Source organism: Leucopleurus acutus (assembly GCF_964270905.1).
Source record: "Leucopleurus acutus genome assembly, chromosome: 16".
NCBI classification, from domain to species: Eukaryota; Metazoa; Chordata; class Mammalia; order Artiodactyla; family Delphinidae; genus Leucopleurus; species Leucopleurus acutus.
Window position 1 is genome coordinate 86,039,626 of NC_139158.1, and position 27,779 is coordinate 86,067,404.

Below are 27,779 nucleotides of genomic sequence, written 5' to 3' on the forward strand. Positions count from 1 at the left end.
GGTCCGGGAAGATCCCACATGCCGTGGAGCAACTAAGCCCGTCCGCCCCAACTACTGAGTCTGAGCTCTAGAGCCCACAAGCCACAACTGCAGAAGCCGACGTGCCTAGAGCCTGTGCTCCGCAACAAGAGAAGCCACCGCAATGAGAAGCCCATACACCACAACGAAGAGTAGCCCCCGCTCGCCACAACTAGAGAAAGCCCGTGCGCAGCAACGAAGACCCAATGCAGCCAAATAAATAAATAAATAATTTTAAAAATAATAAAAAATAAATAAAAACAGCAACTGAGCTCCCTGACCTGAAGCTTGTGAGCCCCGACTGCCTTGTCCCTCTGCTCTTCCTGAGCTCCTGAACCTGACTCGGGGCAGTGGGGAGGCCCCACGTCTCTGCAGGAGGCCTCAGGCTCCCCCTGCAAGGGACGCACCTTCCGCTGAAGCTTTGATTTTTGCAGCCATCGCAGAAACACAGCACTGACCAAGGGCCTCCAGATGCTGGGTCCTGTCCTCAGGCCTCCCGATGGGATAACCTACTGAAACCTGACAGTCCTGTGATACAAGCACTTTGGAGGTGAGGGAACGAAGGCGCAGAACAGGTAAGTAAGGACACAGCCAGTGACAGGTGTTACCAAACCAAACTCGGGTCCACTCGCCCGCACGGTACAATCTACTGACACGAGGTCGTGGTGAAGGAGAGTGCAGGTGTTTACTGAAACAGCTCCAAACAAGGAGAACGGGTGGCTTGTGCTCAGAAACCCCGCACTCCCCAAAGGGTTTCAGCAGAGCATTTTTAAAGGCCAGGTAAGGGAGTTGGCGGTCCCAGGGTACGTGATCAGCTCGTGCAAAATCCTCTGATTGGTTAATGGTGAGGTAACAGGGTGGGGTTACCTCAGGTTATCCTCAGGCTCCAGGAGGCCTGTGGGCTACATGCTCAAGATCATCGGGGCTACGTCCTCATACCTGGAGCCCCCTTCCCTCTGCAGCAGCCATGGGTCCACGCCCTTTCCGACAGGCTTCTCCAGCTGGAAGTGGGATTCATGGTGTCACCTCCTGCCCAGAGGCAGCCTGACCAGTCTCCTGGCATCTCTCAAGCCTTTGAAGTGTGTTGACTATTTTTTAACAAAAGGGCTCTAGTTGGAATTTCTGCTTTCCCTAACCCCTTGTAACTGTGTGAGGGCCTATATTATAAATTTTGAAATTAATGTGCTTTAAAATATTAAATAGAGAAATCTACGTGCTGCAAATGAAGTCAAAGAAACCTTCATCTGTGTAATGCAGTTTTTGCTTAAATAGATTATTAGCGGGCCTCGGTTATTTATTTCTTGTATCTCTGCGCTGGTGGAGTCCCCCGAGATTAACGCCACGGACCGATGCACAGATGGCGCCAGATACTCGAAAGTCATCTGCGTGTTGAGAATTTAAATCTTTAGCCTCAGTGATTTGAGCAGAAAGCCGATTATGGAGCTGAATTCGTTTTCAAATTAAACTGCAACTTAAGGTTTGTGAAATTAATCCTTTAAGGCGCATGGCAGCATCTGTACACGGACTCCTCAGAAGAACCAAGAGTCTGCCTTCTCCCCCTTTCCCGCTGCGCGATGTATGAAGAGATGTCCGGCGCCTCGGGCAGCGGACGGCATGCCCTCTCAGAGGAAAACACAGAGTGATGTTCAGTTTCGTTAAGAAAAATGCAGGCCTCTCTACTAGGGGGAGAGGCCCAACGAGGCCTCCAGAGAACGCCCTAGAAGGATGATTTTCTCCTCGTTCTCACAGCCCAGGTGATGGGGGCGAGACCTAACTCTCCAGTTACTACCGATGCTGCTGCGGTGAGTGGTTCCTGGCAGAGCGCTTCGCTGGGTGACGCGGCTGAGTCGCTCCCTCCCTCCTGGGGGCAGCCCAGGTGTGCCATGGCATTGCGGCTGCTGGGCGCTCACGGCTGCCTGTGGACCAGACCTGCCCCCACTGGAGAAGGCGAGAGGATCAGGGGGACCTTGATGCCAGGGTCACGCTTTCCCAGACACGCGGAGGCTGGCCCTGCTCACACCCCGAGACGTGGTGTGGCCACTGAACACTTGCTGGAGGGTTCGGGAAGGGGCACCCTCAAGTGTAAGGGGGAGACTGAGACACAGGACATGGGCAAGGGGGGCAGAAGCAGGGTGCCACCAGGGCAGGGCCTGGCCCCCAGGTCGGCAGGCGTCGCCGAGTGCCCAGACAGTGAGTGGAGGCCACCTCCCCCAGGCAGCTCTCCAGGTCTCAAAAAGGAGTTCCTTCTGCCTCCGCCCCATTCTCTTCTTCTAGGAAGGAAGTGAAAATCACGGAGCCCTTGCTCAGTTCCAGGGCCCTGCACATTTATATTTCATCTGGGTTTGTTTCCATGGCAACCCTGCCCGTTGGCCTTTGGGCTCAGAGCACTTGGGCATGCATGGGTCACCTGACCACGGAGTGGTGGCCATGGACCAGCCAGGTTTCCAGAATCTTTCTTGAAAGAAACCAAATTGTGATTAAGGCTGAAGAAAAAGTCCCATCAGTTGCCTTATTTCTTTTTTTAAGTAACATTTTACCTTCTGTTAATCAAGTGATAATCTTTGGAGGAAACTTGAGAGACACAGAGAAAATCACAAAGAAAAACATCACAGTCTCCCATCTTGCCTGCCACGCAGAGATTGCCATGAGCACGTTCGTCAAAGATCCCTCTGGTCTTATCTCCCTGCACGAACATGTTATATTAAAGAACACAGTTTAGAAACTGGATTGTTTTCCGTTTTGCTGTATATCGTGAACATTTCAAGCGTCACGAAATATTCTGGCTTCAAACAGTTCCGTCGTGGGAATGTACCACGATTTATTTAGCCAACACCCAGTTGTCAGACGTTCGGTGTCACGTACTAGTTGATTAAGCTCCTTGTTTGTCTGCACCGCTAGATGTGAGCCTCGCAGGTCAGGGACTTTTTTTTTTTATTTGAGACCATTGTTGACCCACACGTGCTTGTGCAGCAAAGGACAGAGCGAGTCCCTCACCCAGTTTTTCCAACAGTAACGTGGAAATAAATGAAGACCAGCCAGTGGGAACCAGCAGAGGCTGTGTGTTCAGAGCAGGGGGGTCACCAGCCACCATCACAGGCAGAGACTCGAAGGCGGGCAGAGGACCGGGGAGCTTCATGGTAGAGAAGGGGGCTCAGGTGTGCCTTGGTGGGGGCTGGTAGTGGGGGCCTAGAACGGGGCGTCCCATGTGAATATCTGGGGGGTGCGCTTCAGCTTCTCTGGCTGATTGCTTTTAATCTGCATCTGATGACTCTGTTATTGGAATCTCCCTGGTCTGGTCCTGGTCAGTTCTTTCTCTGTTTTCAGTCAGGTTTTGTCTTCTTGTGTGCCTGGTTTCGTTACGTACTGTGCCTTGTGTATGAAATTGTAGAGGTGACTTGAGGGTAAGATGTTAACCTTTGTCTACGAAGGATGTGCTTTCGCTCCTGACGGGAGTCTGGTAACCTCAGATATCAGAGCCTAAGTCACCTTAATAGAGCTGTGCCCCCGTCGGCTAGGACGGTTCCTTTCCTGTTCACCCTCACTCCCAGCGCGCTGCCCTTCCGGGTCCAACCCAAAGACTCGAGCATTTTCCAGGCTCCACCCTCATATGGCAAGCCCTAAGCGCAGTGTTTTTACCCCCATTCCCATCAGTCTGTTGAAAGCTCCATGTAGCTCTTCAGCTGTCAGAAGCCGATTTGGAATCAGCAAATGTCTCTTTTTTTAATATTTATTTATTTATTTGGCCGTGCCAGGTCGTAGTTGCGGCACGTGGGATCTTCGTGGCCGCGTGCAGGATCTTTAGTTGTGGCATGTGGGATCTTAGTTCCCCAACCAGGGATCAAACCCAGGCCCCATTGGGAGCACGGAGTCTTAACCACTGTACCGCCAAGGAAGTCCCTGGAATCAGCAAATGTCTTGAGAGGAAAGATGGCCCCCAGTCTCGGGCTCTCCTTTCCGGCCTGCCCCACCCTCCTTGAGTCTGTGTCACTGTATCTCTCTAGTGCCCTTAATGAGGTGTTTGTATTTCACGTTGGGTCCAGTTTTTCTGGTTTTCCTCAGGAGGAAGATCGGTTTAAAATAACATTGTCCACCATTTGCTAAAAACAGAACCTCCTGGGTTTCTTTTAAATACTTAACGCCTCTGGGGAAATGCTACTGATAATTAAATTCATTAAAATTGGGTTTACAGGGCTTGCCTGGTGGCACAGTGGTTAAGAATCCGCCTGCCAATGCAGGGGACACGGGTTCAAGCCCTGGTCTGGGAAGATCCCACATGGCCGTGGAGCGACTAAGCCTGTGCGCCACAACTACTGAGCCTGTGCTCTAGAGCCCGCAAACCACAACTACTGAGACCACATGCCACAACTGCTGAAGCCCGCATGCCTAGAGCCCATGCTCCATAACAAGAGAAGCCACTGCAATGAAAAGCCCATGCACTGCAACGAAGAGTAGCCCCCCTCGCTGCAACTAGAGAAAGCCCACACACAGCAACGAAGACCCAACACAGCCAAAAATAAATAAAATAAAATAAAATAAATTGGGTTTGCACACTGTTCGAGAATAGCCATTGCGTGAAGTTAGGTGGGTGTGTTTGATGAATGTTTTTCCTGGGGTTCTCAAAACACTGAAGTTCCATATTTTTTCCCCTAGAAGACACTTAATAAAGACGTGTTGAATGAATGAATAAATGTCCTAGTGGGTTTGCAACATCTTGGTCTGCCTGCAACCAGTTCTCCATGAAATCCAGTGAATGAGTTAGCATTCTCACTACCAACCCTCGCCCCCCGCACTCCTGGCTGCATGCAGTCTGTGTTCTCTGCGTGTCTTCAAAACATAAATTTGACTTGCTCTCCTGATGAAAATACTGCTCTGTGATCTTAGAATAAAGTCCAGAATCCTCGCCATGGGCCCAGCCCACCTCCAGCCCCATCACATGCCCCCTTTCCCCAGTTCCTCAAACGTTTGGAGCTCTTCTCTGCCCCAGGGCCTTGGCCTCCTGCCCAGAGTACCCCCCGTCCCCTCCCTACCCCACCACCCCCATCTCTCAGGTCATCCCTGCTTCCTCCATAGCACCCCACGTACCTCATTATTCTACATATTCATTCATGCTAGCGTTCTTCCCCCTTCCAAGGACTTACTGCAGCTGGCGATGATCTGTGTCTCCCTGTTTGTTCGCTCTGTCCTCACTGGCATGTCCAGGGTGGGACCTCGTCTGCTTGTTCTCCTCCTACATCCTGAGCACAGAGCCTGGTGTCTGCACACAGCAAGTGCTCACTCAGTAATTGTGGGCTGAGTATCCCCGCACACTGGAATGTCATTCAGCCATAAAAAGGAGTGAACCTTGAAAACGTTAGGCTCCTCGAAAGACGCCAGACACAACGGCCGCTTAGTATATGACCCCGTTTATGAGCTGTGTTCAGAAAACGCCAGTCTGGAGACAGAAGGTAGATGAGCATTGCTGGGGGCTGGGGAGGAGGAGGGAGCAGCTCATTCATTCATTCATTCATTCATTCATTCATGCGTGCATGCTGTGCTGGGTCTTAGTTGCGGCACGCAGGACCCTCGTTGCAGCATGTGGTATGCAGACTTCTTAGTTGCAGCATGCGGACTCTTAGTTGCGGCAGGCATGCAGGATCTAGTTCCCCGACCTGGGATCGAACCCAGGCCCCCTGCACTGGGAGTGTGGAATTTTACCTACTGGACCACCAGGGAAGTCCTGGGAGCAACTCTTAACGGATACAGGTTTCTTTGGGGGTGACAGAATGTTCTGGAGTTAGATACGCTCTATTGACAATTGCACTGACTTGTGCACTTTAAAAGGGTGAATTTTCTGATGCATGAATTACATTTTGATAAAAACTATGTAAATCTGTGGATTGAACAAGTCGGGGGAGGGAGGTGCTGCGGGCCTGGAGCTCCTGGGCCCTCGCTTCCTGCAGCGTCCTGCCACACCCAGGCTGGGACTTCCCGTCCTTTCAGTGTGAAAAGTCTGGTCCTGGGCCCATTCCTCTCTGATTGGTGGATGAGAATAGAAAACCTGTGCCCTGTAAACAGATTTCCACTTTCCTGTCTCTGTTTGCTTTCCTTCCTGTTGTATCAAATGCATTTGCTTTGAGAAGCTTTTATTCAGTAAAAGCTGAAAGCTAAAGCCAGTTCCCAGTCAGGCCCTCGCTGCTTGCGGTGGGGTTGGACGCGGGAAGGCAGGAGGACCTGTTTTGCACACACATCCGCGCAGCCAGAACACTGGTAGGATTTGGAAAAGACTCCCTGCCCGGACCACGCAAGGGTCTCCACCACTGTCTGCCCGGTTCCTAGCACCATGCCGGTCCAGAGCAGGTTGCCCAGTGCATGTTTGATGGCTAAGACACCCACCCATCACCACCTTGGATCCCAGCAGGCCTGGAGGCCCAGCTGCACAGCCAAGCCCCAAGCCCAGTTCAGCCTCAGCTTAAGCCAGCGCCCCCAAGAGGATGGTGCCCACACTCCCTCCCCCCGTGGGCCCTGGGAACATAGAGCTGAGCGAAGGACACGCAGCTCAGGACTAGGGCCCCATGCCTGACTCCAGGGGCGCTCACAGGGCCGGGCGCCCGTGCCAGTCAGAGCTCTGGGTTGTAAGCGACGAAAGCTCAAACTGAAATGACGTGAGGCAAGAAGGGGAATCTATCGGTTCAGGTACAGAGTCTGTAAGGTACCGTCTCCTCGATGTGCTGTGAGCCTAAAACTGCTTTAGAAAAGAAGCCTAATTGTTTTAAGCGTGGAGGCAACAGCTTCAGGTGCCGCTTGACCCGGGGGCTGCCCGGTCGGCGGTGCTCACCCGAGCCCCTCTTGGTTTTGTTTCCTCCGAGATGGCCCTGTCCTTCACTTTCCTTCCTTGTGGCACAGAGTGACCACAGCCCCAGCCTCACACGCCGACCCAGCCGAGGCCAGCAGCAGGGACAGTACGCTGGTTTCCCAGTAGCCCTGCGAGCACCTCCGCCTTGATCACAGGCCCTGACAGAGCGAGGTGCCCACCGTGCCCACCCGATCACTGTGGCCAGGGGAGGGGTGTGCTGTCCAACCAGGGCCTACCGCCGTGGGGAAAGGGGGATGCCAGTAGGAGCCCCCGTGCCACTCTCTGGAGTCAGGGGACCATGCCGGAGCGTCCCCTGCGGACCTCAACCCTGGCATGTGGATGGGAAATGGCGTGGGCGGCTCACCCCCCCCCGGGCTCGGAGGTGCAGGTGACCACGTGTCCACGCGCACCCTGGATTTACTACTCCATCTGCCCCTGTGCCCCGTGTGCACAGCTCCCCCCCGAGGGGGCTCTTCTCACTTAGCTTCCTTAAGTGCCTGTTATGCCCCTTCTGTACACCCAGCCCTGTTTTTTACCGCGTGCCGAGTCGCGGCCGTGCAGTCCTCCACGTGGGATCTGGATCCTCGGCAAACGCTGCCGGCCAGCGCCGTGTGGCTCAGGAGGGAGAGTGCTGGGTTCTGAGCCAGAATCGCTGGCTCCGCTGTCCCCAGGCGGCTCCCCCTCCTCCAGGGCCTCCATCTCTCTGCCTGCTGATGACCTCAGAGCAGGCTTGAGCTCGGCAAGCAACCCACCGGTGGTTCTGCAGGAGTGTGTGGGGCTGGGAGGGACGGGGCACTTCCCAGGGCCTGGCAGGCCCCCAGCCCGTGGGAGGGGAAGGACTCACACCATGTCCAGCCTCCGGGGAGACATGGTCGCGGCTGACGTCTGCCAGGGTGCGGGCGCGGGCCCGCAGTGGGTGTGGTTGGTGAGTCCCACGTGCGCTGCCGTCTCTGTTCCAGGCACCTACGTGATGACCGTCACAGCCAGCGACGCTGACGACAGCACCACGGCCAATGGGATGGTGCGCTACCGGATCGTGACCCAGACCCCGCAGAGCCCCTCCCAGAACATGTTCACCATCAACAGCGAGACAGGGGACATCGTGACGGTGGCGGCCGGCCTGGACCGAGAGGTGAGGAGGCTGCCGTGGGGGGGCGGGGGGGGCGCTGGTGCTGCCGCCGCTGCTGGGGCGGGGGGACCTTTCCCACTAGGCACAGCAGGGTGTCTCCGGGCACTGGGCCACGTGGTCCCGCCTGGGTGAGGCATGGCAGGGACGGTGCCCGGCGGGGCTTAAGCTGCACAGTGTAAACACGTCTCTGGGACCCGTGTCAGTGGAGTTGTGCGATGGGGCAGGTGGGCCAGAACCCCCAGGGCTCAGAGCAGGCCTCGGGCGGACCCGGGGCCTCCATCTCACGTCCCAGAGGATCCAGCAAGGCCCCAGGACCCTCCCCGGGACCATGATGGGCACCTGCTCGGCCCAGACAGGGCCCTGCAGTTGGCCCTTGGAATGAGGAGCTGCTCCGTCCAGCTTCTAGAAGCCTGCTGCCCTCAGCTAGGGAGGTGGTCCCTCAGAGGGGATAGTGACGCCGCATGGGGTGGGCCGTCAGGGAAGCGAACCACCCCCCGTCTCTCCCCAGGGTCCCTGACCTGCCCCGGGAGGGAGGGCATCCCCATTGCCCCCAGAAGACTGTACCACAGTGTTTCTCCAGCCTCTAGCCTCACTCAGGGTGTCTCCACACCTTTCGGGAGAGCAGTGAGGTATGACCGGGGCCTGTGCATGAATGCAGACACTCACACGTGCTCTCGCACATGCATGCACACGTCCTTCTCCGTGGTCAGCTTTGGAAGCATTGCTCCAAGGCAATTCCTGTCTGAGGTCCAGGGTCAAGGCTGAACTTGGGCACGGTGACCCCTGAACACAGGCAAGTACCCCGCCTGCCCCTTCCTCACTTAGCAGATGTGGGGACAGAGTGCTGTGTGAGGCATAGGGGATGTGGAGCTGGTTAGACGGTGGCTGCCCCAGGGCCAGGGGTGGGGAGCAGAACCTAAGTGCGTGTGCTGCAGTAGATCATGCGTGTAAGCAGTGGATCGCGCGTGTAGGCAGTGGATCGCGTGTGTAGGCAGTGGGTCATGTGTACCTGTGGTGGATCGCGTGTATATGCAGTAGATCACGTGTATATGCAGTGGATCGCGTGTATATGCGGTAGATCGCGTGTATATGCAGTGGATCACGTGTGTAGGCAGTGGATTGTGTCCACACAGTGGTGTTGTGAGATGAATGGAGCTAACTATGGAGAAATCAGGGGAGGCTTCTCAGAAGAGGTGGCCTTGGTCTGAGCCTTGGAGGCTGATAGAATCAATCATACTTTCTTCTCTTTGGGACTAAGGACCCGCTTTTCCTGAACGCTGCACACCAGACGTCTAACTGGTTCCGAGCTATCACAGATCTCACCGAGCGGGCTCCTCCTCTCGATCACTGAGCGCTGACTTTGCGCTAGAGGCTGCCGAGGGTCGGGGCCGACAGCAGCACACAGGGCAAGTGGTGTCCTTGCTCGCGGGGGGCTCACTCTACAGGAGGGAGAAACAGGCAAGAGGGTTTAGTCCCCACGAGATAAACGAATTCAGGCAGTGGAGTGGGTTATAAAGAAAGACATCGCGTACCGTCCACAGAGGGTGGGGGCTGGGCCTGGAGCATCAGGGATGTCCCTGTTCTGTCCCGGGAAGGGAGTTGTACGCGCGTCCCAGGGCTGTCCTAACAAAGGAAATTAGCCTCTGACAGTTCTGGAGACCAGAAGTCCAAGATCCCAGCGGCCTCAGGCCCCAGCCCGGCAGCAGAGGGGCCTGTCCTCCTCCCACGCAGGCAGATCCCCGCGTGCTGCCCGGCACAGCCTCAACGGGCCTTCGCCACCTCTAAGGAGCTTCTGTTCATTGTTTGATGAGTGTGGACTTCAAGTTCAGGAAACAGAGAGGCGGGGAGCAGGCGGTACCCAGCCCACGGGCCCGGAGCACCCGGAGCTCCATTAGAGATAAAGAGCAGCTCGGCTCTACGGCTCTGCTGGGAGCCTGGCTGTGATGTTGGGCCTTGGAGAAGGAAAGAGGCATTTCTGGGGCCTCTGTCTAGAGGACAAAGGGGCAGCACCCAGAGGACCCTTCTGGAAGTCTGCAGAGTAGGGAGAGGCCCCACCTCAGAAAGCTCAGAGAAGCTGCCGGTTCCGAAGACGCAGGGCGGCTCTGGGTGCCGCGCCCCTGCTTCCCTGAACAGGTGGGGTGCGGGCCGTTCCGGTTCGCATTTATTTATGAACAAACCAGCAGGTGTGGAGGGAGGGAAGGACAGACAGCCAGGAGCAGTGGGAGGAGGAATACCGCCAACGTTTCGTGGGCATTTCTGCTACTCATTTTCCATTCTTCTGTAAGCGTGTGCCGAGCTCCCGCCCGTGGGCAGAGCCTGTTCTAGACACCGGGGCGCCCCAGGGACCCCACGGGAGGTCAGTGCGGGCTAGGCACTGTACAGTGCACGTTATCACATCTTAGTCCTTGAAACCGCCCTGGGGGGAAGTTCCAGTAGTAGCATTTCTTTCCAGGTGGACAGGCAGGGCTGCAGGGGCTCTTAACTGCCCAGGGCTGCAGCGTCTCAAGAGAGGCGTGGCCCCCGGCAACCTGGATTCTTAACCCTTTCCAGGGGGCACCCCAGGAGAGGCTCCACCCTGCCAGGTAAGACACAGGCCACCCAGCTAGATCTGAGCTGCAGACAAACACAGATCGTGTTTCCTGCAAGCGTGTCCCAAATATTGCATGGGACTTATTCATACCAAAAATTGTCAGTTGTTTGTGTGAAGTTACATATAACTGAACGGTCCCTGGTTTTTTTTTTGCCTCGTCTGGCAACCGAGCCTGGGGCGGCCACCCCACTCTGGGCCCGGTGGGCGATCCCTCCTCCTCCGTGCCATAGCGGCACCCGAGAGCCGGGCCTGCAGATCACGGGGAGCTGGCCGGGCGGGTGGACGTGACGTGCGAGGTTCCTGCCCGGCTGGGCGAGCCATCAGGTCCCATGAGTGTGGCCGGCACCAAGCGGCCGGGGCTGTCGCCGCGACACGGCTCGCCCTGGAGCGGAAGCCGTAGCACTCGCTCGGCCGTTGGAGGCCCCTCCTTCCCCGGGAGCGAACCTGAACACCTGCTCCGCGGACACCAGAGGCCGTGGAACATCCCGGTGGGTGTGCCGGGCAGTGCACCCTCACTTCAGGGAGCCTGGTGGCCTCGTCCCTCACTTAACGCAGACCCAGGAAGCAAAGCCACCCACTGTCTCAGGCTCTTGGTCGCTGCAGAATCGCGTGGACCTTCCTCCCGGCTCCAGCGGTGACCCTCCTTCCCCATCCTTGCCCTGCGCCCCCGCGCGGCACCTGGCTGCCCGGCGCCAGAGGGACCGGCCCCGCCAAGTGGGCGGAAGCAGCCGGATGGCACCTGGCTCCACCCTGCGTCCTCCGGCCTCCACCCGGCTCAGTCCCGCCCGGAGGCCTGGCCGCTCCTTTGGGGCGGCCGCTGGGCCAGCCACGCCAGCTGTGCACCCACCTCCCCCCAGAGCAGGTGGTTGCTGGATCTCAGGCGGGTCAAGTGATAGTCTGTACTAACTAGCGCGTCCGCGGCCCGTGGGCTGCAATGATCATGAGACAGCCGCTGGCCGCCCCTCCTGGCCACTTTCCCCGCTGCGCCACGAGGCCTCGGGCTTGGGGTGGGCAGCCTGGGAGGGCCCAGCCCGGGAAAGGACAGCCCCAGACAGAGGGAGCGGGGGAGGGTGGCAGGCAGGACCAGCGCTCTGAGGCCCCGGCACCCCGTGGCCTGCCCCCGACCACGCAGCCTTCAGCCTCGAGCTCTCCCCTCTCCGGCCATCTGGTCCTTTCCATCTTCTCACCAGACGTCACCTCCTCAGGGAGGCCTCCCTGACTCCCTCTGCTCTCACTGAACCAGCCCAGTTCCTGCAGAGCCCAGCGCAGGGGAGACGCCATGTGGGCTTATCTCCTCTGCTGGGGGTTCCCTCCTGCCACGGGCTCGGGGGGCCGGGCCAGGCCTGAGGCTGGGCTCCGTGCCTGGTGCGTCGAAGCTGCTCGAGAAGTGGTAGCTGTTGGCGCCACCGCTGCCATGAGGGCCCTGCTCCAGCGGGGACAGCACTGCTTGTCCCAAACCTGGACATGCCCACAGGTCTCCTCCTGCCTCAGCCGCCGCCTCTCCTCTTTCTGCTCAGGAATCCAGGTGCTCCAGTGTAGTCTCTGTTTATGGATAAGAAGAGGCACAGAGAGGGAAGAAGCTTGCCCAGAGTCACACAGCGGGGAAGGGAAGGCTGGCATTTGAACGCAGGCGGCTCCCTGCCCTCAGCCTGTGCTGGGCTGCTGGCTGGGGCGGGGGTTGAGGGGGGGAACGCAGGGAGGCGGGGTGTGTGAGATTCCGCCCGCCGGCGTGTCCTTTCCGAGATCTGAACCCTAGGCCTCCCCCCTCCCTCCCTTCTTCCCCTGCCCCTTCCTCTCTCAGTCTCCATAAGGAGGGTTAACCTCCCATAACACTGGCCCCAGACTGAGCTTTTCCTGGCCCAGAATTGACGCGGGAACCGTCTCCCACTGTGAGTCTGTCTGACTTCTTGCCACCTGGATGCACCGTCAGAACTGTCCCCAGTACCAGGGAGGATCCGTGTCCAGGCTTTGGGAATCTCAGATGGTCCATGGACCCTGGAGTGGCCAGTGGGAAGGAGGCCCAGCTGCTGAGTGTGCGTGTGACACTCCCTGGGAACAGAAGCACCTCCTGTGGGCCCGCATGGCCCGTGTCACGTGCGTGGATCTCTCTCCCAGCACCTCTGCCTCCCGCTCTTGGGGCGGCGTCCCCATAAGGGAGCATGTGATCCGAGGTGGGTGGCCAGTGTCCCCAGCTCCAGTTGAGGGGCAAGGAGAGACACAGGGAGGGGCCGAGACACGGCTCAGTCCCCAGGGCCCAGGTCAGACGAGGTTAGCGCGAGGAGAGTGTGGACGGCTTAGCTGGAGGCCCAGAGGGAGGGGCCGCGCAGGGACCCAGGACCAGTGGGAGCTGGGAACGTGGGGACAGTGGCCTGAGGCTTGGAGCCATGCGGTGCGGTGGGCTGGAGGATAGGTGCGGGGGGCTGGCTCGAAGCCTCCCCCGAGGAGATGTGCACCCATGTGGGTGGCGGGGAGAGGGAGGGAGCAAGGTTACTAACTGCACTAAAGACAAGCCCTCTGGGGCAGCCAGTGTCCAGATGTCCGTCCACTGCATTGTCCACTTTCTGTCCCAAGCTGCTCCCGTGGGTGGGACGCTGGGCCCCTCTGGCTGGCAGCGGCCAGTGTGTCTTGACTTGGAAGCAGACATTGCGGGGCCTCAGCTGTGTGTTTGGGGATGAGGCCACGCCGGGCGCCCTGAAGGCTCCTTGTGAGCTGGAACCCAGCCTGCCGCATCCTTCCCACGTGGTTCCCCCACACGGCCAGCGCCTCAGCTTCTGTGGCTTTGGCTGGACGTCCACACGACCAGACGCGCAAAGGGCCATGGACGGCACCTCTCTTCTCTCTCTGAGGGACGCTGATGCCCTGCCCCTGTGAACAGAAACATCTTTGGGGGGAAACCCTGCAGACACTTATTTCAGAACCAGCAGAGTAACTCATCGTTAGGAAAGGGAAAATCCACAGACATAACTTCTGCCGTGTCTAATTAGGCAGCCCTACGTAAACTGAGCGTTTCTACATGATTAGAATGTCAGGAGAGCCTGGGTTGATATGGGAGTGGCTGAGTGTCTCTCGTATCATGTCACCGGAGGTGCTCTGGTGGGGCGGCGGGTGTCTCTGCTGTGCAACTTCCCTGGAGCCACCGCTGTTCTCAGACCCACTTCCTCGTGGTCCCTGGTGAAGTTTGCCCACGGGGGGGGGCCCGTCCTGCTCTGTCCTCGTGTCCGCTAGCTGCGGGCTGCTCACCTTCTTGAAACTTGTCCCAGACAAGGGCGGGCCGAATTCACAGTCTCGTGGTTCACAGGACTTTTAAGAAAGCAAAGCCAACACTTTCTCTCTTTTTCGCGGGTCTCCACCCTACGTGGTGATCTGATGAAACGATGTCACGGAGAGCGATGAGTGATGAAGACAGCTTCGTTCCAGGGCCGATGACTACATGGCCACGGCCGACTTTAGCTCATTTACTCCCGTGACCCAGCTCAGGTGGAAAGTGTCCTTTGGTGACGAGACAGGCATCACCCCCTTGCTTCCCGAGACGCGTCGTGACAGGCCACGTGGGAAATTGCGAAAACGTGCTTTCCTAGAAAATGAGCTCTTTGTAAGACTGTGTCAGGGGTTGGGAGGTAGGAGGCAACGGTGGTCTTGGAACAGGCGGAGTTCAGTGTGTCCCGCTGGCCGATTCTTGAATCGTTTTTACCGAACGCTGCTTTGAAGACACCAAATGCGGCTTTGCGGTCTCAGAGAAAAAAATTACCGATTGAAGCAAATGTGCCACTGACCCGCCTCACATTGGGTTCTCACCCCTGAAGTCATTGCTCTCCCCCAAAAAAGAGAATAGAGGGAAGGAGAAAAGTAGCCCAAGGCAGGTCTCGGGCCTCCAACTTCCCTCTGAGACTCGCCTCGCCCGGCCATCTGAGGGTCTCCTGACCCACAGGATGGTCTCGCAGACACGGAGTCCTGAGCTCCGAGGGGCAAGACGTTCCAGAAGAAACCCGCTGGGCTCTACTCTTGGCGTCTTTCAGGGAGAGTTTTAACCGCTGAGGTGGTGCAGGGCAGTGTCTCAGGTGACCAGTGTGTAAGTGCCCGGGGACCAGTGCCGGGGCTGCACCTGCGCTGAGGACTTCCCCAGCAGAGACGTGAGCGTCCAGAGCACACGGGGGCACTGCCTTTAACTACCTTTAACACATCTGGTTCTCAGCCATTTCCAGGGCGTTCCAGACGCCACCTCCTGCCAGCCTCTACTTAACATTATCACAGGAAGAAATACGCCCCAGAGAAAGCAGAAGACAGCGTTTCCTATAAAGAAAGATGGAAAAGTTGCAAAATGAAAGGCCCTGTCTGAGCTGAGTTCCCCGTTGGACTCTCTCCACGTGGTACGGAGCCATCAAAGCCATGTATGCAGCCCACAGAGCACACCCGGCAGCGGCTCAAGCCCTCAGCCCCGTATCTGCTTTCTGGGGCCTCCCAGCACACAGTGTGACTGCAGGTGCTGCTTTCCCAGCCGCACCTGTTCACTGAGCCAGGCTGGGACCTGCATGTGTCCTCGAGCATCAGCTCAGGGATGCGGCGTCTGTGGTGGGTAAGCAGGCCTGGCGCTGTCCCCAGGGGCTCATGGCTCCAGGCTGCAGAGGGGCTATGGAGGCAGGTCCAGGGCTGGGCCTCCCATGAGAGCAGCTGGGGGCTGCCCCCCATGGATGGCGGGATGGTGGTCAGACCTTGGGATGGGAGCTCTGGCCGGACCAGCCAGCCATCACCCACCTTTCCCCTGCTTTTCCCCAACCCCAGCCAAACCTGCCCACCTTCTCCAGGAAGCCCTCACTGCTTTCTTGCCCCTTTGCATCCCCCTCCTCTGCCTCTTCCTCGGAGGCCTGGCTGGAGGGCAGGGGCCCGGGGAGGCCACTCTCTTACTGCACGTTTGCACTGTGTCTACCCTACACCTGGTGCAGGTAGAGTAGGGCTCAGGCAGCCGTGCAGGAGGAAGGTGAGGGCGTGCCGAGTGGGAACGGTGCAGCCAAAGGTGACGACAAGCGTGGACGGCGTGAACTCTGACCCCTGAAGTGGGCAGAAGCCGAGGGGTGTGAGGGTTCTGGACACGGGGGTCCCAGCACAAGAGTCTGACCCCTCCTGGCTCCCGAGAAGGGCAGAGGTCAGAGGAGTGCTGGCTGGGGGTCGGCCACATCTGAGCAGCTGTTTTCATACATAAAGTTTTATTTGCACACAGCCATGCCCACTCATTTACACACATGGCTGCTTTCCTGATGCAACGGCGGACACCACGTGGCCCCAGAGCCACTCCTGGGCGATACCGTGGTGGCCGGTTCCTGACGAAGCAGGAGCAGGATTTCACCCGTGCCCTTGGCTTGATCTTGTCAGCCGGATACGGGGTCTCAACTCAGCAGCCTAGAGACAGATTCAGCCCCAAGATGTGTTTTCTTACTGTCTTGTTGTTGTTGTTGTTTAAACCTGGCCAGCATTCAAGCAGACTGCTGTACACAAATCCCGAGTTCTGGATTCACGTTCGGAGCCTCTGGATACCAGGCTGCCTTTCCCCGAGGCAGCAAGAGGCTGGCCTCTGCCTGGCGGTGCCCCCGGTCCATCTTCCTGGCGGCTCCAGACTCCAGGCCCAGGCCAGCTCCTGCTTCTCTTAAAAGCCACGATGAAGGGCTTCCCTGGTGGCGCAGTGGTTGAGAGTCCGCCTGCCCATGCAGGGGACGCAGGTTCGTGCCCCGGTCCAGGAAGATCCCACATGCCGCGGAGCGGCTGGGCCCGTGAGCCATGGCCGCTGAGCCTGCGCGTCCGGAGCCTGTGCTCCGCAACGGGAGAGGCCACAGCAGTGAGAGGCCCGCGTACCGCAAAAAAACAAAAAAAGCCACAATGCAGAGTGGGAACGAAAGAGGGAGAAGGGCCGTGCGTCTCAAGGAAAGGGAGCATGTGTACTTCCTGGCAGAAGCGAAGGGCGTCCCTACGTGTTCACTCTGCCGACGACACGTGTAGGACCCAGCATGCAGCTTCCCCACACCCTTCAGTGGCCAGGACCCCCTCCCCGCCGAGTCTGTCCGCAAACTCACCTGGCTGGCCCATCGAGGTACCCTGTTTCTTCCTTTCTTACATGTCACCCGCACCCTGGCCCTGGGCCAGAGCTGCCGCCACCTCCTGCTTAGACCGGGATGGCGCCCGCCCAGGCGCTCTCCCAGCCCCGCCCCCGCCCTACAGTCTGTCCTCAGTCAGCAGCCAGGCGATCGTGTCCACGTGCCAGTCCGGTCGTCGCTGCCTTCTCAAACCCTCCTGTGCCTGCCCATCTCCCCAGAGTGGAGTCCACGTGGCCCCTGCTCCCTCTCCACCCTCCAGCGCCCGCTTCCCCGCTCGCTGGCCACAGTGAGCCCTGCCCCAGGGCCTTTGCAGGTCTGGCCGCTTTTGCTGAGTGCCACGTTTTCGAGGTTCATCCACGTTGTAGCCGGGGTCAGTGCGTCCCTCCTTTTCCGCCGCACGGACAGGCCACGCTTTGCTCGTCCCCTCGTCTGATGGTGGGTGTCTGGGCTGCTTCCCCCGTGACAGGTGCTGCTGTGAACACAGGTACAGCACCTGCCTGAACGCCTGTTGCTGTTCTCTCGGGTGCACGCCTAGCTGTGGACTTGAGGTCGTAACATGTAACTTCCCAGGACCTGCAGCCAGTTTTCCACGGCGGCCACACTCCCTTAGCCTTTTGGGATAAGTCTCGATGCACTTGAGTGAACAAGGTCATCAGTCTTGGGGCTCCTGCTCCCCCAGGGCCCTTCTCGTGGGTCCCCAGTCACGTTCTCGGGCCCTGGGCGGACACCCGAGGGCTGAGCACATGAGAACCAGACACAGGCAGGAGGCCCGGCCCTTGGTGTGCTCTGTCTCCCAGCAGTGACCCTCGGCACTGGGCACAGGCTGACCCAGCCCCGGGAGCAGTGGGGACGGTGGGGTCCAAGCTGCACCGCTGGCTGCGTGTCCCGGCGGCCCTGCGTGGAGAGGGCTGAGCGCGCGCAGGGTGCGGGAATCTTTGATGCTTTTCTCGGGCAGGCCAGCCAGATGCATTATTGATGGATGTTCTGCAAAATTTAAATGCTGAGCTGCAGGGAGGTGAGTGAAAACCCCAGGGACACCGCTTGCGGTTTTCTTCCCTCCTCTTGAACTTGAAAACGGCAAATCGCGTTTTAATGAACTCACTTCGGCACCACCGCTGCCCGGCTCCAGGGGATCTGCACCCGGCAGGAGCAGGGGGTACTGCTGGGCAGCAGCCCAGGGTGGCCGGCGGGGGCACCTGCTCGGTACACCCACGGGTGGCAAGCGGCTGTCGCCAACCATCCTTCAGCGGGCCGCCCACTCCCCCACCCACCTCCTTCCCGCTCCACTGGGGTGGGCGTGTCGGTAGGGAGAGCAAAGGTGGAGGAGGAACGCCGGCCGGTCCAGAGCTGGGCCCAGGGTCATCTCTTAGTCCCAGGAAGCCGGTTGCTGGGATCCAGCCTCCAACCGCCAGGCCCCAGGCACACGGCTCACCAGCCCGGACCCTGAGGGAGCCACCTGGCCCACCAAAGACTCAGTGTGGTCACCTGCAGAGTGCGGAGGGTGTGACGCCCCTACTCCCCAGGGCTGGTCGGAGGTCGGGGTGGAGGCTGAGTGTGGTCTGTGGAGTCACCAGCAGGCGACGCTAGAGCAGCACCGAAAACAGCCCCAGGCAGTCCGCTCCCGCAGGGCTCCCTCACCCGGCCTCGCGTAAACCGTGAAATGCAGTAAGGCCAAGGATCAAGGCCCGGAGGAAGGCTTTTTATTTTATTTATTTTGATATTTAATTTTTGAGCTTTAATGGACATTAAACATAACATAAACTAAGGATTTAGGTATAAAATACCTATTTTTAGAGGTGCATTTTAGGATTCTGAAAGGAAGTTCAAGATGCCATTTATGTTTCCTTTCATTGTTGTTCTGTTTATCTATTTATACATTACCACCATCTCATATTGATTCTTCTTTTTTTTGAATTTTATTTTATTTTTTTATACAGCAGGTTCTCATAAGTTATCCATTTTATACATATTAGTGTATACATGTCACTCCCAATCTCCCAGTTCATCACAGCACCCCCCCACCCTGCCACTTTCCCCCCTTGTTGTCCATACGTTTGTTCTCTGCATCTGTGTCTCTATTTCTGCCTTGCAAACCGGTTCACCTGTACCATTTTTCTAGGTTCCACATATATGCGTTAATATACGATAATTTGTTTTTCTCTTTCTGACTTACTTTGTATGACAGTCTCTAGATTCATCCATGTCTCTACAAATGACCCAATTTCGTTCCTTTGTATGGCTGAGTCATATTCCACTGTATACACGTGCCACATCTTCTTTGTCCATTCGTCTGTCGATGGGCATTTAGGTTGCTTCCATGACCTGGCTATTGTAAATAGTGCTGCAATGAACATTGGGGTGCACGTGGCTTTTGGAATTATGGTTTTCTTCAGATAAATGCCCAGGAGTGGGATTGCTGGGTCATATGGTAGTTCTATATTCAGTTTTTTAAGGAACCTCCATACTGTTCTCCATAGTGGCTGTATCAATTTGCATTCCCACCAACAGTGCAAGAGGGTTCCCTGTTCTCCACACCCTGTCCAGCATTTGTTGTTTGTAGATTTTCTGATGATGGCCATTCTGACTGGTGTGAGGTGATACCTCATTGTAGTTTTGATTTGCATTTCTCTAATGATTAGTGATGCTGAGAAGCTTTTCATGTGCTTCTTGGCCATCTGTATGTCGTCTTTGGAGAAATGTCTGTTTAGGTCTTATGCCCATTTTTGGATTGGGTTTGTTTTCTTAACATTGAGCTGCATGAGCTGTTTCTATATTTTGGAGATTAATCCTTTGTTGATTCGTTTGCAAATATTTTCTCCCATTCTGAGGGCTGTCTTTTCATCTCGTTTGTAGTTTCCTTTGCTTTGCAAAAGCTTTTAAGTTTCGTTAGGTCCCATTTGTTTATTTTTGTTTTTATTTCCATTACTCTAGGAGGTGGATCAAAAAAGATCTTGCTGTGATTTATGTCAAAGGATGTTTTTCCTATGTTTTCCTCTAAGAGTTTTATAGTGTCCGGTCTTACACTTAGGTCTCGAATCCATTTTGAGTTTATTTTTGTGTATGGTGTTAGGGAGTGTTCTAATTTCATTCTTTTACATGTAGCCGTCCAGTTTTCCCAGCACCATTTATTGAGGAGACTGCCTTTTCTCCATTGTATATCCTTGCCTCCTTTGTCGTAGATTAGTTGACCATAGGTGCGTGGGTTTATCTCTGGGCTTTCTATCTTGTTCCATTGATCTATATTTCTGTTTTTTGTGCCAGTACTATATTGTCTTGATTACTGTAGCTTTGTAGTAGAGTCTGAAGTCAGGGAGTCTGATTCCTTCAGCTCCATTTTTTTCCCTCAAGACTGCTTTGGCTATTCGGGTCTTTTGTGTCTCCATACAGATTTTAAGATTTTTTGTTCTAGTTCTTTAAAAAATGCCATTGGTAATTTGATAGGGATTACATTGAATCTGTAGAATGCTTTGGGTAGTATAGTCATTTTCACAATATTGATTCTTCCGATCCAAGAACATGGTATATCTTTCCATCTGTTGGTATCACCTTTAATTTCTTTCATCAGTGTCTTATAGTATTCTGCATACAGGTCTTTTGTCTCCCTAGGAAGGTATATTCCTAGGTATTTTATTCTTTTTTGTTGCAATGGTAAATGGGAGTGTTTCCTTAATTTCTCTTTCAGATTTTTCATCATTCATGTATAGGAATGCAAGAGATTTCTGTGCATGAATTTTGTATCCTGCAACTTTTACCAAATTCATTGCTTAGCTCTAGTAGTTTTCTGGTGACATCTTTAGGATTCTCTATGTATAGTATCATGTCATCTGCAAACAGTGACCGTTTTACTTCTTCTTTTCCAATTTGTATTCCTTTTATTTCTTTTTCTCCTCTGATTGCCGTGGCTAGGACTTCCAAAACTATGTTGAGTAATAGTGGCGAGAGTGGACATCCTTGTCTTTTTCCTGATCTTAGAGGAAATGCTTTCAGTTTTTCACCATTGAGAATGATGTTTGCTGTGGGTTTGCCATATATGGTCTTTATTATGTTGAGGTAGGTCCCCTCTGTGCCCACTTTCTGGAGAGTTTTTATTATAAATGTGTGTTGAATTTTGTCAAAAGCTTTTTCTGCATCTATTGAGATGATCATATGGTTTTTATTCTTCAGTTTGTTAATATGGTGTATCACATTGATAGATTTGCGTATACTGAAGAATCCTTGCATCCCTGGGATAAATCCCACTTGATCATGGTGTATGATCCTTTTAATGTGTTGTTGGATTCTGTTTGCTAGTATTTTGTTGAGGATTTTTGCATCTATATTCATCAGTGGTATTGGTCTGTAATTTTCTTTTTTTGTAGTATCTTTGTCTGGTTTTGGTATCAGGGTGATGGTGGTCTCATAGAATGAGTTGGGAGTGTTCCTTCCTCTGCAATTTTTTGGGAGAGTTTGAGAAGGATGGGTGTTAGCGCTTCTCTAAATGTTTGATAGAATTCACCTGTGAAGCCATCTAGTCCTGGACTTTGTTGGAAGATTTTTAATCACAGTTTCAATTTCATTACTTGTGATTGTTCATATTTTCTATTTCTTCCTGGCTCAGTCTTGGAAGTTTATACCTTTCTAAGAATTTGTCCATTGCTTCCACGTTGTCCATTTTATTGGCATAGAGTTGCTTGTAGTAGTCTCTTAGGATGCTTTGTATTTCTGCGGTGTCTGTTGTAACTTTTCCTCTTTCATTTATATTTTTATTGATTTGAGTCTTCTCCCTCTTTTTCTTGATGAGTCAGGCTAATGGTTTATCAATTTTGTTTATCTTCTCAGAGAACCAGCTTTTAGTTTTATTGATCTTTGCTCTTGTTTTCTTGTTTCTATTTCATTTATTTCTGCTCTGATCTTTATGATTTCTTTCCTTTTGCTAACTTTGGGTTGTGTTTGTTCTTTCTCTAGTTCCTTTAGGTGTAAGGTTAGATTATTTGAGATTTTTCTTGTTTCTTGAGGTAGGCTTGTATGGCTATAAACTTCCCTCTTAGAACTGCTTTTGCTGCATCCCGTAGGTTTTGGATAGTTGTGTTTTCATTGTCATTTGTCTCTAGGTATTTTTTGATTTCCTCTTTGATTTCTTCAGTGATCTCTTGGTTATTTAGTAATGTATTGTTTAGCTTCCAGGTGTTTGTGTTTTTTACGTTATTTTCCCTGTAATTGATTTCTAATCTCATATCTCATAGCGTTGTGGTCAGAAAAGATGCTTGATATGATTTCGGTTTTCTTAAATTTACGGAGACTTGATTTGTGACCCAAGATGTGATCTGTCCTGGAGAATGTTCCATGCGCACTTGAGAAGAAAGTGTAATCTGCTGTTTTTGGATGGAATGTCCTATAAATATCAATTAAATCTATCTGGTCTATTGTGTTATTTAAAGCTTGTGTTTCCTTATTAATTTTCTGTTTGGATGATCTGTCCATTGGTGTAAGTGAGGTGTTAAAGTCCCCCACTATTACTGTGTTACTGTCGATTTCCTCTTTTATAGCTGTTAGCAGTTGCCTTATGTATTGAGGTGCTGCTGTGTTGGGTGCATATATATTTATAATCGTTGTATCTTCTTCTTGGATTGATCCCTTGATCATTATGTAGTGTCCTTCCTTGTCTCTTGTAGTAGTCTTTATTTTAAAGTCTATTTTATCTGATATGAGTATTGCTCCTCAGCTTTCTTTTGATTTCCATTTGCATGGAATATCTTTTTCCCATCCCCTCACTTTCAGTCTGTTTGCGTCCCTAGGTCTGAAGTGTGTTTCTTGTAGACAGCATATATAAGGATCTTGTTTTTGGATCCATTCAGCGAGCCTGTGTCTTTTGGTTGGATCATTTAATCCATTCACGTTTAAGGTAATTATCAACATGTATGTTTCTATCACCATTTTCTTAATTGTTTTGGGTTTGTTTTTGTAGGTACTTTTCTTCTCTTGTGTTTCCCACTTAGAGAAGTTCCTCTAGCATTTGTTGTAGAGCTGGTTTGGTGGTGCTGAATTCTCTTAGCTTTTGCTTGTCTGTAAAGCTTTTGATTTCTCCATCGAATCTGAATGAGATCCTTGCCCGGTAGATAATCTTGGTTGTAGGTTCTTTCCTTTCATCACTTTAAATATGTCATGCCACTCCCTTCTGGCTTGTAGAGTTTCTGCTGAGAAATCAGCTGTTAACCTTATGGGAGTTCCCTTGTATGTTATTTGTTGTTTTTCCCTTGCTGCTTTCAATAATTTTTCTTTGTCTTTAATTTTTGCCAATTTTATTACTATGTGTCTTGGCGTGTTTCTCCCTGGGTTTATCCTGTATGGGACTCTCTGCACTTCCTGGACTTGGGTGGCTATTTCCTTTCCCATGTTAGGGAAGTTTTCGACTATAATCTCTTCAGATATTTTCTTGGGTCCTTTCTCTCTCTCTTCTCCTTCTGGGACCCCCTATAATGCGAATGTTGTTGCGTTTAATGTTGTCCCAGAGGTCTCTTAGGCTGTCTTCATTTCTTTTCATTCTTTTTTCTTTATTCTGTTCCACGGCAGTGAATTCTACCATTCTGTCTTCCAGGTCACATATCCGTTTTTTTTTTGTTTGTTTTTTTCTGTGGTACGCAGGCCTCTCACTGTTGTGGCCTCTCCTGTTGCGGACCACAGGCTCCGGACATGCAGGTTCAGCGGCCATGGCTCACGGGCCCAGCAGCTCCATGGCATGTCGGATCCTCCTGGACCGGGGCATGAACCCCCGTCCCCTGCATCGGCAGGCGGACTCTCAACCACTGCACCACCAGGGAATCCCCACTTATCCATTATTCTGCCTCAGTTATTCTGCTATTGATTCCTTCTAGTGTGTTTTTCATTTCGGTTATTGTACTGTTCATCTCTGTTTGTTTGTTCGTTCTTCAGTTCTTCTAGGTCTTTGTTAAACATTTCTTGCATCTTCTTGATCTTTGCCTCCATTCTTTTTCCGAGGTCCTGGATCATCTTCACTCTCATTATTCTGAATTCTTTTTCTGGAAGGTTGCCTATCTCCACTTCATTTAGTTGTTTTTCTGGGGTTTATCTTGTTCCTTCATATGGTACATAGCCCTCTGCCTTTTCATCTTGTCTATCTTTCTGTGAATGTGGTTTTTGTTCCACAGGCTGCAGGATTGTAGTTCTTGCTTCTGCTGTCTGCCCTCTGGTGGATGAGGCTAAGAGGCCTGTGCAAGCTTCCTGATGGCAGGGACCAGTGGTGGGTAGAGCTGACTGTTGCTCTGGTGGGCAGAGCTCAGTAACACTTTAATCCGCTTGACTGCTGATGGGTGAGGCTGGGTTCCCTCCCTGTTGGTTGTTCGGCCTGAGGCGGCCCAGCACTGGACTACCCTGCTCTTTGGTGGGGCTAATGGTGGACTCTGGGAGGGCTCACGCCAAGGAGTACTTCCCAGAAGTTCTGCTGCCAGTGTCCTTGTCCCCACGGTGAACCACAGCCACCCCCTGCCTCTGCAGGAGACCCTCCAACACTAGCAGGTAGGTCTGGTTCAGTCTCCTATGGGGTCCCTGCTCCTTCCTCTGGGTCCTGGTGTGCACACTACTTTGTGTGTGCCCCCTGAGAGTGGAGTCTCTGTTTCCCCCAGTCCTGTTGAAGTCCTGCAATCAAATCCCGCTATCCTTCAAAGTCTGATTCTCTAGGAATTCCTCCTCCCATTGCCGGGCCCCCAGGTTCAGAAGCCTGATGTGGGGCTCCAGTGGGTGGACTTCCGTGGTATAAGAGTTCTCCAGTCTGTGAGTCACCCACCAGCGGTTACGGGATCTGATTTTATTGTGATTGCGCCCCTCCTACCGTCTCATTGTGGCTTCTCCTTTGTCTTTGGATGTGGGGTGTCTTTTTTGGTGAGTTCCAGTGCCTTCCTGTGGATGATCGTTCAGCAGTTAGTTGTGATTCCAGTGTTCTCACAAGAGGGAGTGAAGGCACGTCCTTCTACTCCGCCATCTAGGAAGGCTTTTTAAATGAAAATATCAAAACTCTTAACCATGCTGGACCCTGCTGCTAAGATGTGAGTGTGTCTGTGTCCAGGGATGCTTCCCGGGGGTGTGCGTGGGCCCTGCCCACCCACCCCTGGCCTCTAGATGCCCCTCCACAACAGGATTTGGTAAAAGAGAAAACAGTGACCGTTATTAAGTCTGAAAAGTATACTTTCTGAAACAAAAGCCACAGCAGAGCCTGGACCCGTGTCTCCCCAGTGCTCCCGCGATGCCTAGTCCGGTGCCCAGACTGAGCTGGCCTGGATCTCAGAGGCCCCGTCCACGGGGAGGCACTGGGTTCCACTGGGTCCCAGCCCCCGCTTCTTCCTTCTTGCTGGATTTTCTTCCGGCCCCCGCCATGGCCAGGAAGGACCCCTGACCCTGCTCCGCAAAGCAGGACCGGCCCGCCCTCTAGTGGTGGTTGTCTGTACAACACACACTCAGGCACACAAATGTGCACACGTTCACAGGCACATACACAGGTACGTGCACACATGATACATACACGTGTGTGCATACGTGCACACGTGTATACATGTGCCTGTCACACACATGTGTGCACTAGTACACAGACATGCACGTGCATACACACGCATAACACACACCTGCATGTGTCCCCATGTTTCTCTCCAGTGTCTTCTGAGGGCAGCAGCCCATGACGGCCCCGTGTAGAGCCTGTGATTCTATGACTAAGGAGGCGAGAAAGACCGAGTGACTTCCAGCTGCAGTCAGTCACGTGACAACGGCGACACTTTTCTTCCTCTTCTCTGGTTAAGCCCCTCCCTTTGCTGTGGGCATGAATCCTCCTGTTTCCTGCTCGGCCCCGTGCAGTGTCGGCTGGTCCCAGAGGCGAGGTTGGGGTGACGACCCTCCTCCCAGCCTTCCAGCCCTGGGCCTGCCTCCTTCCCGCCGGGCGGTGAGATGGGCAGAGCCCAGGCGGTGAGGCCACGGGGTCTCAGGGGAAGCCTCTCCAGGTGGAAGCTCACCATCTGCTTGGAGCAAGGCCAGCGTGGGGAAGGGGGGATCTCAGATGCCTCCAGCGGCCTGGGAAGGGTGAGCCTGAGGCCGTTACGCGCTTCCTGGGTGGCCACACACTGGGCGCCATCAGACAACAGAATCGCATCCAGCTCTGGAGGCCAGAGCTCCCAAACGCAGGCCGTGCTGCTTCCTTCTGGAGGGTCGTGGAACACCTCCTGTGCTTCCGCCAGCATCCCTCGCTTGTGGCCACTCCAGTCTCTGCCCCCATCTCGAGTGGCCACCTGCCCCTGTGTCCTGTGCCCTCATCTCCTCTCCCCAGGACACCTGTCACCGGACTGGGGCCGCCCTGGCCCAGGTGGTCCCGTCTCGAGCCTTGCCCTCACTTTATGTCCAGAGGCCCTATTTCCACGTTCTGAGGCTCCTCATGGGACTTATATTTGGGTTTGTCTTTATTGCCCCCAAAGAATGACCTCTGTGGTCCATGCTGGCCGAGACCAGGGTGGGAGCAGAGGTGGGCAGCCGAGGCCCCCGCAGCCAAGCGCCGTCCGTCCCAGGCCCGCCCGCCGTGGCCCGTGCGTGACCCGTTTAGGATGAAGCTGCCCGCGCCGGGCAGTGGGCTCCTGCGCTATGATCACGTGTGTTTTCTTCCCCGTGACAGCCCGCGCAAAGCAGGGCCTGGGTGGCAAAGGTGAATTTGTGGTCAGGTGGGAGACCCAGCCGGCTCCCTCCTGCTCTGCATCCCCAGCTCCCACCTCCAGATCCCCCAGGCTGGCCGGAGCCTTCCACGTCGGGGCTGGCAGAGCCTGTGCGTGCCCCGCGGTGGGACTCTGGGTGCCTCAGCCCTGCAAGGGCAGCCAGCCCTGAGGCGGTCTCCCTTCAACACTGACCCCTAGGAGCCCACTCGCCCATTCCGCTGAGCTCTGGAAACATCTCTGCTCCAGACCTGTGGTGTGGGTCAGCCCGAGGGGCATCCCTGATGCCCACCCCCGTCCTGTACCCGGCTGCCCTGGGGCAGACCGATCCAAGCTATGGCCCCGGCCTCGCCGAGCTGTGCCCACAGTCACCGCCAGCGCCCAGGGAGGGTGGCATCGTCCCCGCCACCCACGGACAGCGTGCAGGCGTGTTCTAGACGCCGGGGAGACGGCACTGAGTGTGAAGTCCTGGGCTCTGGAGCCCTGCTCGTGGGGCAGGGGCCAGCGGAGGGCGGCCGCGCTGACGCTGAGAAGTGAAGCAGAGTCTCGGGAGAGCGGGCGGCCGGCAGGGGGAGCGGCCGTGGGGCAGCGATTGTGTTTTATTCAGGGAGGCAGGGAAGGCCTTGCTGATGGGGGCAAGCAGAGTGCTAGGGCAGGCGGAGCAGCCCTGCACCGGCCCGGAGGGCACCGTGGCTTTGGGGGCGGCAGAGGAGAAAGCGTGCGGCCAGCGGGCCCCGCCTGCCCCGGGACCGGTGGCCTGTAGGCCTCTGCTTCTGCCCAGGGAGCAGAGCCAGGGCAGGTCCTAGCAGGGGAGCCCTGGGACCCGCTCCGTGTTAGCCTACCAGCCGGGGGTGGGGCGGGCCCCCCTCAGCCTGCGTGTCCTCCACATGGCGAGAGGTGACGGGCAGCCGCTGCGGGGGGCGTCGCGTGGCTCCGTCGGCCTGGGCCCCCCATTGCTTCGTGCGCTGGGCCTGGACACTCACAGATGGACCTTTAAAACTACACAGCGTGTTTAGGACTAATTTCTATTTGTGGAAGGTGATGCTCGTCTGCCATTTATAGCAGCGGCATAAACGCTTCTAAATGTGTTACTGAAGTACAAGAAAGCCCGAGCTGTAAGGAGTAATCTGCGGCAGAGCTGGACGGGGGGCGTGGTGTCTGTCGACACTGTGGGGGTGACTCTGCCAGGCTCGGTGGCGGAGCCCTCGCCACGACACCCCAACTGAGGCCACGACAGTCGGGCCAGAGTCCGCCCTCAGGCCCCGTCGGTGCCCCGAGGGTCAGGGCCGGTGGTGCTGGGAGAACGTCAGCAGAGTCCTGTTCTCTCCCGCATTAAGTGCCCGGTCGTCCCACTGTGCTTCCTGTGATGGTGTCCCTCACAAAAAGGAAGACAGTCACGGGTGGGGCAGTCAGACCCCCTTCTGTGGCTCCAGGATCAAACAGAAAAGAG

General features: G+C 54.9%; 1 protein-coding gene across 1 annotated transcript in view; it reads left to right on the forward strand.

Annotated features, from left to right (window-relative positions):
- The window catches only part of CDH4 (cadherin 4), a gene marked incomplete at both ends in the record, with an annotated part of 550,963 nt that overhangs the window by 491,712 nt on the left and 31,472 nt on the right, over window positions 1-27,779 (forward strand). The window contains one exon of the mRNA XM_082857436.1: window positions 7,810-7,982. Within this exon, the coding sequence (XP_082713562.1) occupies window positions 7,810-7,982 (173 nt within the window). The remainder of the gene's footprint in view (window positions 1-7,809; window positions 7,983-27,779) is intronic.